The sequence below is a fragment of the Pinus tabuliformis genome, chromosome 7 (assembly GCF_031772625.1).
Source record: "Pinus tabuliformis cultivar Carrire ecotype Pingquan chromosome 7, CPIR1, whole genome shotgun sequence".
NCBI classification, from domain to species: domain Eukaryota; kingdom Viridiplantae; phylum Streptophyta; class Pinopsida; order Pinales; family Pinaceae; genus Pinus; species Pinus tabuliformis.
The window spans coordinates 1,830,676,744-1,830,689,069 of record NC_142293.1 but is presented as its reverse complement, the minus strand read 5'-3'; the positions used below and the strand labels follow the sequence as shown (position 1 = coordinate 1,830,689,069).

Genomic DNA, 12,326 nt, shown 5'->3' with positions numbered 1-12,326 from the left:
ATGCATTCAAAAACCAAGCACATACCAATCAAGTATCACTTTCTCCGGGAACAAGTGCTTGAACAAAAGGTCAAGTTGGAGTATGTTCCTTCTAAAGAACAAGTTGCTGATATACTCACCAAACCATTGCCTAGGGAGACCTTTGAATACCTCAGGCAAAAGTTGGGGGTTGTTGATGCATCATCTTGTTGTTGAATCTCTTCTGATTGTTGGTTGTACGCAAGGTTCATCTGAAGTATATGCATACATGTGCTGGGTTGCGGATTGGTCAAAGATCGAATGGCACAGGTTCAGGGGGAGCATATCATGCATTGTTGGCATTATGGAGGAAGTACAGAAGGAGATCATGGATGCTGGTCTGAATATTGCTGCAATACGTCTCTATCTCTTTCATGGTCATTTATGGTGTTTGATGGATTATGGTTCTTCTTTGCAGATCTGGTTTATAGTCAGGGGGAGCATGTTCTTAGGGGGAGCATAACCCTTTGCCCTTGATGTCAAAGGGGGAGAGTGATTGGTTGTTGTTGCCATCAAGTCCAAAGGGGGAGATTGTTGGCATTATGATACATATGTTGTACTTGATGGCAACCCACTCATCTCAGATGATAAATTATAGTGCAGCAAAGTTCACGCACTTTTATGCAGAGAAAAGTTTATTTCATGTAGAGAAAAGTTCACGCACTTTTATGCAGAGAAAAGTTTATTTCATGTAGAGAAAAGTTCACGCACTTTTATGCAGAGAAAAGTTTATTTCATGCAGAGAAAAGTTTATTTCATGTAGAGAAAAGTTCATGCACTTTTATGCAGAGAAAAGTTTATTTCATGGAGAGAAAAGTTCACGCACTTTTATGCAGAGAAAATTTTATTTCATGTAGAGAAAAAGTTCACGCACTTTCATGCAAAGAAAAGTTCCTTTCATGGTTGGCTCATGGTATTAGTCTGACAGTTTTTGATCCTATGGTTTTGGTCCGTGGTATTGCATCCAAAAGTGTTGATCTCACGCACTTTCATGGTTGGTTCATGGTATTAGTCCTATAGTTTTTGATTCTATGGTTTTGGCTCGTGGTATTGCATCCAAAAGTGTTGATCTCACGCACTTTCATGGTTGGTTCATGGTATTAGTCCAACAGTTTTTTGATCTTATGGTTTTGGACCGTGGTATTATGGAAGGCCTAAGACTATAAAAGAAGAAGGAGATCATTTGGCAAAGTATCATCGAATGAATTGAATATCTAATAAGTGCTAGATCTGAAATATTTGTGATTGGGTTATGGTGCAGATCTGGATCTGAATGAAGGAGGAACCTTAGCGCATAAAGAAGGATAAGTTCTTTTGATGGGTCATAATATTTATGCTCGAATAATAGTATCTTTGCATGATTTTGATCTGTTATATGAGGCGCATGCTTGATCTATAAATCTGACAATCTGGGTTAATTAGTGTCTGAATATTTGAAAGAAGGAATTATCCTTTATAGATCTGCACGCACGTTTCAGGTTGTTGAAGTAGCGTATATCTTTAAATTATGATCTAGCTGCCTCTGTCTATTGCTGCAGTATTCTGGGTTCAGAATTTGGTGTGTGGTTATTGTTACTGTGTTCTGGGTACAGCTGTCAGAGAAGTGTTTACTTGATTCAGTGCTAATTGGGAAAAGGAGATTGTTTGATGCAGATATACTTGATGATTGATTGATGTTCATGGATCCAGTCTGAAAATTTATGAAACGTGGTCCCTGGAAGAAAGAGAAGGTTGTAGCCTTCAGTAGGCCAGCACCTACGTACTAGTATCTTGGCTAGTACAAGAGCTAAGGGGGTTGTAGCTCCCTTCCAGGAGAAGCTGGAGAACGAGAGAGGGTTGTAGCTCCCTTCCAGGAGAAGCTGGAGAACGAGAGAGGGTTGTAGCTCTCTGCAGGTTGTAGTCTGCGTACTGGTAAAGGACTGCACCAGTACAAAATCATTGTAAAAGGAGTTTCTAATTGAAAGAAGATAGAGACATATTGCAGCAGGTGGTTTTCACCCACATTGGGTTTCCACCTTATATCTGGTGTTCTTTTGTGTGACTATTTGTTTTTCTTGTTCCTGCTCATTATTTTATGATACTGACATACAAAGTAATGATCAATATTTGAAGAATTATTCAAAGTATAAATAAGGAAGATAGATTGATAAGAATTTGATAATACTGATTCACCCCCCCCCCCCCTCTCAGTATTATTTCCAACATAAATCCCCACACCCTCTTTTACCCAAACCAAATCTGGGATGGATGGAAGATCATGCTGGATTAAATGGGAGCCTCAGGGACATTTGTTGGATCATCTAAGGCATACCTTGAAACTTCACCCTGACCACCACCATATACATTAACCTCATGTATGATACCTTGTCTAGGGTAGCAAATGAGGAGGAGAAGTCATATTGTTAAGCCAACATTCTCTGGATTCATTGTTTCCCTATTCAAATTTTGCTTGAGATTTAGAAGAGAAATGGTGTCGAGATCCCAACCTCGCAATCAAGGCAGAACTAGCCAGTGATAATATTGGACTAAATTTTGCAAAACACCACTAGACCCAAATTGGAAGCCATTTAAAGGCACAATGTAGAGATCAAAGACATTGTTGACACGTATACACAAGTGCAAGACGATATCCTTGAGGATTAGTAGCTCTCAAGATTTTTAGACTTATAATCTATTTTGCGAACAATACTCAAGGATAGTGCAGAGATTTTTAGTGAATAGCCTCTAGCTAAACATTAGTGTTGATAACAAGAAATTACTTTTTGACAATAGGTTACAATGGAATTCCATCAACCAAGGGATAGATGGAGCAAATATCAAGCAAATAAATGGGAATTTGGCATCTCTAAAAGTAGTAGTCTCTAATAATGCTAACCCCACTCAAAGGGAGACTTGTTTCACCGATACCTCTCAGGCTTCAGTTCTCTATTAAAAGAAGAGCTCCATTGATGTACTTCAACGGAGTGGTGGGTCTCCAAACCACAGTTTTAAAAATTGTTTGATCTAAATCGGTAACTAATCAAACTGGTTGATCACATAGGGCTAGGTAATTAACCAGTAGCAAAGTCAATTGGAGGGCTAGTTTGTACCAGTTAGGTACCAAACCAACCAAATTGGTACCTAGCCGCACTATTCCAAACCTAACTAGCTCGGTCATATTTCACATGCACTGGGAGAGTCTAAGACCCCCGAAGGCAGTTTTTTAGGTGGTTTTGGAGGAAACCAAGGGTTGTTTCCCCCCAAAACAACCCCGTTTAGCTATAAAAACAACCCCTTGCCCCTACCCTCACCACCCCTGCCCCCATGCCCCTACTAAACCCTAAACCTAACTCAACCCTAGCAATGCTAGCAATTAATGGTATGTTAAATTCTTAAAGTAAAATTGAAGTTCATATGGAGAAAGTACAATTTTAGATCTCACTCAAAATCCAACAAACTTAACAGTTTTTAGGGTTTTGGAATTTGGGGGATTGCAACGTTTCCATTTGATTCTATCATGTATAAGTGTATAGGATTGGCATTTAATCAAGAGCATGAAACCCTTGATGTACCTTGAAGGTAGTGGTCTTGATTGTTGAACTGCACTGATGTTGGTATTAGTTGTTGAACTCTTTTGACATTGCCTTAAAGCATGCTAAGCTTTTTCTACCATATTATAATTTTGAGGAGGTGAATCCTTCACTAAAACAAGAATCATTTGTTAGGCGTGTTAAGCTTTTTCAATTTCTACCATAGTATAAGGTTGACGAATCCTGGTCTAAAGACTTGCTAGATAATGTTTTTGTAGCTCTTGTTGATGATCCCATTTCTAGTAGTGGTGAATCAATGATGAGTTTGACAAGTGATCATGTTGACCAGAGATTTGTTGTAGATCAGTGGCCAATAACTTGTAGTAGCATTGTTTTTGGACTCTAGAGACCACTTAGAGCCTCATTGATGATGCATTTTGTTGTTGATATATCTTGCACTATGTACCATTTTGATATATTCACCGTTACATGGTACTTAGATGAGCAAACTTTGAATATTTTGTCTTTAACGGTTTGAAATCTTAAAAATAAATTTTTCCATTACAAAAATAATTACTTTGTATTTTTTTCAAATCTGGTTCAGTCTGATTTGAACCGGTTCCAGTTTGAAACCTAGTTAGATAGGTGGGCCGGTTCAAAACCCAGTTCTGGTTTTATAATTATGCCCCAAAACCAACATAAGATGTTTTGCTGCCTGCTATTAGTTACTTTCTAGATGTTTTCAAATCCTAGGTTTCAGAAGGTCAAACCAAGTTCTGGTTTTATAATTATGCCCCAAACCCAACATAAGATGTTTTTCTGCCTGCTATTAGTTACCTTCTAGATGTTTTCAAATCTTAGTTTTCAGAAGGTCAAACCCAGCAAGACTGGATCAGTATCTATTAGGCTATTAGCTGTTAAAACAGTTATACCAGCCCTCCGGTTACTTTTTTGACAGTTACTCAAATATGGAATATTGATTAAACTTTTGCTATGCAATGATCACCTGCACAGGTGAAGACTTTTAATCAAAGTTTTTGTTCTCAGTAAAATATCCTTTTTTCCTGCTGTTTAACGTAATCAAATTATAAATAACACGATAGGTACACATTATAAGAACAGACATTTCTTTGAAAAGGCAAATGAAGGATAACATTAATTTTGACCTTTCAATACAGAAGAGCAAGCTCTAGAAAGCCGACCTCCAAGCAGCCCTTCAATTTTGATCATTCAAGAGCATTCCATAGCATTCTCATTTACATATTTAACAACAAAAAGGATAATGAATTATTTGCAGAAGCCTTGCCAATACAAAATTAAAATTACTATACTTTTTGTTTTGCCATAAGCAGCTTAGAATCATTATTAGTAAAGTCAATATGGTATAGCAAGCCAGAAATAATATAAACGCTACAAATACATACAAGTATCATGCAGTAATTATTATTTTGTTCCAGTGATATTATAGGTCAAGTATGGATGGCAAAGAGAGAATGATATAGGACAGAACTAAACACATTAACACAAATATGAGTATCCACAGTGGACTGAGAACATCAAGGATAATCATACTCAGGAAACCAAATCTTAAATCGCATGTCCTTAATTAAAGTTGGTTCCCAGCTGCAAAAAGTCAGAATTTGATAAGCAGCTTAGAATCATTATTAGTAAAGTCAATATGGTATAGCAAGCAAGAAATAATATAAACGCTACAAATACATACAAGTATCATGCAGTAATTATTAATTTGTTCCAGTGTAAATTATAGGTCAAGTATGGATGGAAAAGAGAGAATGATATAGGACAGAACTAAACATATTAACACAAATATGAGTATCCACAGCGGACTGAGAACATCAAGGATAATCATACTCAGGAAACCAAATCTTAAATCGCATGTCCTTAATTAAAGTTGGTTCACAGCTGCAAAAAGTCAGAATTTGATATAACTAGGGGTTCTCTATAGTGTTACACTACAAATATAGACTTCTCAAGCTATTCACTGCTTTAGGCGTTCTGACATACAATTTATAATTTCTTGTAACATCATTCCTTTGATTTTTCTATATTTTTTAAAAATCCAGCACTTTTCAGGAAATAAATTCAGCAGAAGCCAGACACACCATTATGATAACACGTGAATTTATTTAACATAGACAAAAATTGACTAGAATATAAAAGAAGGGCACCGTACACTCCCATTCATTGAAATTTAAATTTCGTGAATAACCAGAAGAAGAACTCTGAATCTCGCATTTGTTGGTGCTAATCTGAATTATATAAACTCAAAAAACATGATAAGTTATCACTTCGATGCTTGCTGTGCAACCTCTGCAGGAGTTTTTGTGGTCATTTGATCAACAGCATGTACAGTATTTTGCAGTTCTTCCCATATTGCTTTATAGACCATCCTTTGCCGATTTACATGGGATTGTCCCTCAAAGGCTGATGATATAACATCAATGCTGGCAAAAAAAATAAAATTCTACATGAGTGGAACTACAGACGTCAGAAGATAAACAGAATTAAAAAATAATTAAAAACAGATCAAGACATTATTGACAGCATGTTTTACATGCATTCATAAACTTGCTTCTCAAATACATTTGTAGGATGAATTAAAATTTCTCCCGAGCTTAACATGCCATTCCATAACAGAAGCTAAGCCTACACAAACACGTGCCTGGTGTATGCCCACTTGCATGAGTATGGAAATACATCTGTCTTACTATGAACTTTAACAGAACAAAATATCAATGTGCGTAGACAACAACCACCCCACCAAGAAAAGTGACGACAAACCCACCTTTACCCGAAACAAAAATAGAAAAAGAAAAAAGGTTTTAGGGCAGAATCTCTTTGCCATTTATAGTTTCACAGAGGCTGTGGCAACTTGCAGATTTATATTCAGAAAAGACTTAAAAGTGGATATCCTTGAAAAGTTCTTGTGATAACGAACATGCAAACTGTGGTGTCAGGTGTAGTAGTTGTTGAGAAATCTAGGGCATTCAAAGTTCACAATTTCTCTGCTTGATAATTGCTTGTGCTGCACTTTTACTTCTTATCTTATAGTCCTTTCTTCGTTAGCTTATTAATGCGTTCTTTCATCGAGACAATTACCAAAATGCATAATAAAAGATAAGTGACACAGTGTGTGTAGGCTTCTCCAACCAGGGCCAAAACCTCTCACCTCTTGAGAGGAAAACCTGATCAAAATTCTTCTTCTAGACTTTCAATTGATAAGTACCAAGACCTTGACACAGACCCTTGACTCTAGTATCCTCTCAAGAACCTTATCACCAACCTTGATGCTCTGCCTCTTCCTTCCTTCGCCTTTCTTCTTGATCTAGAACTGCTCCTTTTCGGCTCCTTCTAGAGAAACTCAGTCTCTATCCTTTTTCATTGCACCTTCACAACTTCCCTAGAGAATCTTGGTCTCTAGGTCTTCTATAGAGAAACTCGGTCTCTACTTTGATTACCCAGAAGAGTCTTTCCTTTGCTGCCCCAAAAGAAACCCTCCTTTGCACTGCCCAGAAGATACTTCGCTGCCCCAGAAGAAACTTTGCTGCCCTAACTTCGCACTACCCAAAATATACTTCACTGCCCCAGAAGAAAGTCACTTTCACTGGCCCAGAAGAAACCCTAACTTTGCATTACCCAAAAGAATCCTTTCTTTCCCTTCTTCGCACTTCTATTCTCTTCCTTCTTCGTAATACTGCCTTTCACCCTTTCTTCGCACTTCTTCAAGTCGAGTTGCTTGTCTAAATTGTGTGTCTACAAATGAGGCCGAGTTAGGCTATTTATACACGTCTTCACTAGGTCTTTAGGCCGACTTGACAGCTAGAGATTAGGTCGACTTGTTCTAGCATATTCCTCCATCATTGTAGGCCGACTTGAAGAGGTTAGGAGACAAGTTCTTGGAGGATACTTTTACATAGACAAGATGACTTTTTACAAAGTGTAACTTGACAATGACTTACATTTTATGACTAGATGACAAATAAATCCTAAAGACTCCCAATGGGAGTCCTGACTCAAAAACAAAATCCTTGCTCATGAAACCCATGAAGCAAGTTAATAAAATAATTTCATTTTTCTTATTTACATCTCATTACATAAAATCATATTTATATGTCATTATGAAGACCGAAACTAGTTACACTTTTCAACACTCTCTCTTAACTAGGGCGGTATTCATAATGGTACTTGGACTTCATCTGAAGAATCTCTCATAAGAAGAATTCGGATTTGTAACTCATTTGTATAGCATCATATCAACCAACATTGTTATATAGCAAGGCCTTGACTAACAGCTCTATCTCTCCACAAGATTAGAGCACAAAGCTGGCGAGACCAATGATTTATAGACATACTCATCATTGTCTCTTTAAGAACATACCCCACCCGGGTTCACTCAGGATATGCTCCATAAGGACTATTCTTTTCTTGGACTCCCCAGTCCCAAAAGAATATTGGTCCTCCACGACTACTCTTTCATGGGATGCCCTATCTCATCCCCTAAGAGCATCGGATGCCAAATGGTTACTCAATCCTCAATTATATCTTCCCAAGTGAAGATTAGAACAACATGTCTATCACTCCTTTTTATACCAGGAGGTTTTATTCCATTAAGGGAATGTACTCATTCCTATCATAAAGAAATGTACCTAAGCTTCCAACTTATGAATTTCCAAGTATGAAACTTCTTCTCAAGCTCCCTCTTAACCAGGGACCTATCACAGCTCTTCATGTGGAGATCCTAAAACAACCAGTTGCATGAAGAGCTCCTTCCTTTGATGTCATGAATTTCTTCTTCGCTAAGGAGTCTTCATCCTTTGGGAACTTCTATATATAGGGCATAGATCATACATCACTTTAATTCATGAGTCAGTCATGTCCTCAACTCATCATAAAGTGATCCATCAAATTCTCCATCTGGATTTGCTTCATGTCATTCTACTTCCATGCCATATTTCGGAAGGACATTACATCCTTCTATATGATTTGCTTAGAGGTCATTTACAGATCTTCCCTTTGACAGTCCTACATGAGCCCAATTAGATGTTAGTTCAAACATAATTAATCATTTCAAATTAGAGTTACCTTTGTGATGATCTTTCACCATGACATCTTCTTGTAAGTATCTGCATCATGTATACATGTTGACATATCTCCCACTGATATCCTATGTCAAGGGTCTCTATCTTTTTCTGACTTCCATCAAAGTCTTCACATCCTTCCAGGAGATCTTCTAGTCAAATCTTCTTGGAATTCAGATGTTGAATGCCTTTTACCTTCATTGCATATTATCATGATCTCTTCCTATCTCTTCTCACATACTTCATTCCTAGGAGCTTCCAATCATAGTTCCTTGATTGTAGTCAGCTTTCTCACAATTCATGTGAGAACATAGTATGTTGATTTCATCTAGTGCGACTTATGCTTTGTTGCAATCTTTCGGAGGAGGAGATCCTTTCTTCTTTTGATCATGTTTTCCCAAGATGGAGATAGTAATCCATATTATCTGCAACCATATGACATGACTTTTATAATATCCTATGTCATCATACATACCTCATCTTTCCGTCGGTCATCCAGACTTCTTCATTCTAAAGGACTTTATTCTTTGGCCCTGCTACCCTGTCATGTCATCATACTATCATTCCTAGAATCCCACAAGTTGGAATTCCTGATGAAAACCTTTTGCTTCCTTTCTACATCGGTGAATCCTTTGATGAGAATTCTATCAGAGAAACTCGAGGAAGTTTCATATCCTTACCTGGCAGATGTTTTCTTCTATGATGATCTCAGTCGATGATGACCTCTGCTCCTATACGTATTTAAGAGGTTTCCTAAGAGCTTCCTATCCTTTGAAATCAGTAGGGGATCTGTACCAAACATACTTTCTACTTCCCATGTCTCAAGCTCTTACTTCTAATACGTCTAAAATATTTTCTGACCTAATGCATCCTATCTTATTTAACCTACACCCTATCCATAATTACAAGTGGAAAGTACCTTCTCGAGAAGAAGATCATCTTAGTCATAGTAGAGATCTTTTATTTCTTCATTCTTAGGCTTCTTTGACTCAAGTTCTTTCACTTCCTCGGTAATGTGTGCTTCTTCTCTATTCCTCTTGTCCTTGCCACGGTTAGGACAATCTCTTCTATAGCGTCCAAGTTCATGACATCCATAGCATCTTATCTTAACCATGTTCTTCCTCTTCTTTGAAGGACCAAACTTTCCAAATTTTCCTTTTCTTCTTGTCATTGTAGCATATGCTTGATTCTGCTCACTTGGTCCGACATCAATCTTTGCCTTCAGTCTGGTTTCTTCGATCTTACAGAGTGACCATAGATCTTGAAATGGAGTAGTCCCTTTCTTCCCATATAAACTTGAAGTGAAGTTACCCCATTCTTCCGGTAGTGCATTTAGTACCATTGTGGTCATCTCTCTATCAAGCATAACTTCTCCTAGTTCTTGTAGTTGATCTCGAATTTCTGATATCCTCATGAAGTATGAGGCTATTCCATCTTCCTTGGATATCTTTAGTTTGTAGAGTTCTTGCCTTAAGGAGATTACTTCTCCTGCAGTACTTACAGAAAACAACTCTACCAGTTTGTCATATATAGCTTTTGAAGTTTCTAATTTTGATACATATGGGATTAGAGAGTCTTTTATAGATTCTATAAGAATCCTTTGGGCTCTCACTTATCCCTTCATGTATCTAGCATGAGCTTGAGTATCTTCTTTTGGAGGTTGGGTTATTGATCCCTTAATGTGATCCATGACCTCATTCTCAATAAGATTTAGGTCAATCATTTTCTTCCATGCAAGGAAATTTACAGCCCCAACCAATTTATTGCTTTCCTTGAAAAAAGACATTTTGATATTATCAGATATAGTCATAGACTTACTTATCGGATTGCTCCTTGCTTCCTCTTTTATCTCAATGTTGATAGAGGACCTTCTGCTTGAGTGATTGATGAGAGAGAGCTTAATTCACGATCCTTTAATGATGTGATGATATTTGAAGTGCTTCTAGGGTTTTGGATTTTCTTCTTGCTTCCTTCGATCTAGGGTTTCATTGATGTAGATCTTAAACTTGTTGATAGCCTTCGACTTGCTTTGATCCTTCTTTGAAGATCGATTCTTGTGTGTCAACTTGCTTTGACTGCCCCTTCTTGCCTTCAGCACCTAAGCTCCGATACCATGTTGAGAAATCTAGGGCATTCAAAGTTAACAATTTCTCTACTTGATAATTGCTTGTGATGCACTTTTACTTCTTATCTTATAGCCTTTTCTTCGTTGGCTTATTAATGTGTTCTTTCATCAAGACAATTACCAAAATGCATAATAAAAAACAAGTGACACAGTATGTAGGCTTCTCTAGCCAGGTCCAAAAACTCTCACCTCTTGAGAGGAAAAACCGATCAAAATTCTTCTTCTAGACCTTCAATTGATAAGTACCAAGACCTTGACACAGACCCTTGACTCTAGTATCCTCTCAAGAACCTTGTCACCAACCTAGATGCTCTACCTCTTCCTTCCTTCGCCTTTCTTCTTGATCTAGAACTGCTCCTTCTAGAGAAACTCGGTCTCTATCCTTTTTCACTGCACCTTCACAACTTCCCTAGAGAATCTCAGTCTCTAGGTCTTCTATAGAGAAACTCAATCTCTACTTTGATTACCTAGAAGAGTCTTTCCTTTGCTGCCCCAGAAGAACCCTCGCTGCCCTAACTTCGTACTTCCCAAAAGAAACTTCGCTGCCCCAGCAGAAGGTCACTTTCACTAGCCCAGAAGAAACCCTAACTTCGCATTACCCAGAAGAATCCTTACTTTCCCTTATTCGCACTTCTATTCTCTTCCTTCTTTGTAATACTACCTTTCACCCTTTCTTCGCACTTCTTCAAGTCGAGTTGCTTGTCCAAATTGTGTGTCTACAAATGAGGTCAAGTTAGGCTATTTATACACGTCTTCACTGGGTGTTTAGGCCAACTTGACAGCTGGAGATTAGGCCGACTTGTCAAAGCATATTCCTTCATTTTTGTAGGCCGACCTGAAGAGGTTAGGTGACAAGTTCTTGGAGGATACTTTTACATAGACAGGATGACCTTTTACATAGTATAACATGACTTCATTACATGACAATGACTCTTACATTTTATGACTAGATGACAAATAAATACTAAAGACTCTCAATGGGAGTCTTGACTCAGAAACAAAATCCTTGCTCATGAAACCCATGGAGCAAGTTAATAAAATAATTTCATTTTTCTTATTTACATCTCATTACATAAAACCATATTTACATGTCATTATGAAGACCGAACCTAGTTACACTTTTCAACAATAGTTAACTGATAGATAATAAATTATGAAAGACCATTGCACCAGATCACAACTTAAAGTATATGACAAACTGCTAAGTGATCCAGGAATTTCACACTTGATATCTGAGCCAGGTATACTTTAACTTAGAATGCATGGCACGTGTTGGCATCCATAGTGAGCCTTGAGTAGTTTGTGTTACATGGCAGAAATACTTGGGGAAATTCCTTGAGTTGACGCACATGGTTCAAAGAAAAATCCTAGTTAATATAAGCTAGTCTCCCCTCACAAAAGTCACAAGCCATATCATCTTACAATATAGAAAGACAGGAGAGAATCAGCAGATCATGCAAATACTTATTTAATGGGAGTGTCTTCTATTAACTTGACCTTGTTGAGACTCCATCATAGAACCATAAAATGTATGGTCAAGAGTTCAATTCCAACAGATCTTGTAAGCAAGCAATC

General features: G+C 37.6%; 1 protein-coding gene across 1 annotated transcript in view; it reads right to left on the bottom strand.

The window, feature by feature from the left end:
* Positions 1 to 5,702: 5,702 nt before the first annotated feature.
* The window catches only part of LOC149255724 (BolA-like family protein), a 143,590-nt gene continuing 136,966 nt past the window's right edge, over positions 5,703 to 12,326 (bottom strand). The window contains exon 3 of the mRNA XM_089460556.1: positions 5,703 to 5,992. Within this exon, the coding sequence (XP_089316682.1) occupies positions 5,833 to 5,992 (160 nt within the window). The 3' untranslated portion in view covers positions 5,703 to 5,832. The remainder of the gene's footprint in view (positions 5,993 to 12,326) is intronic.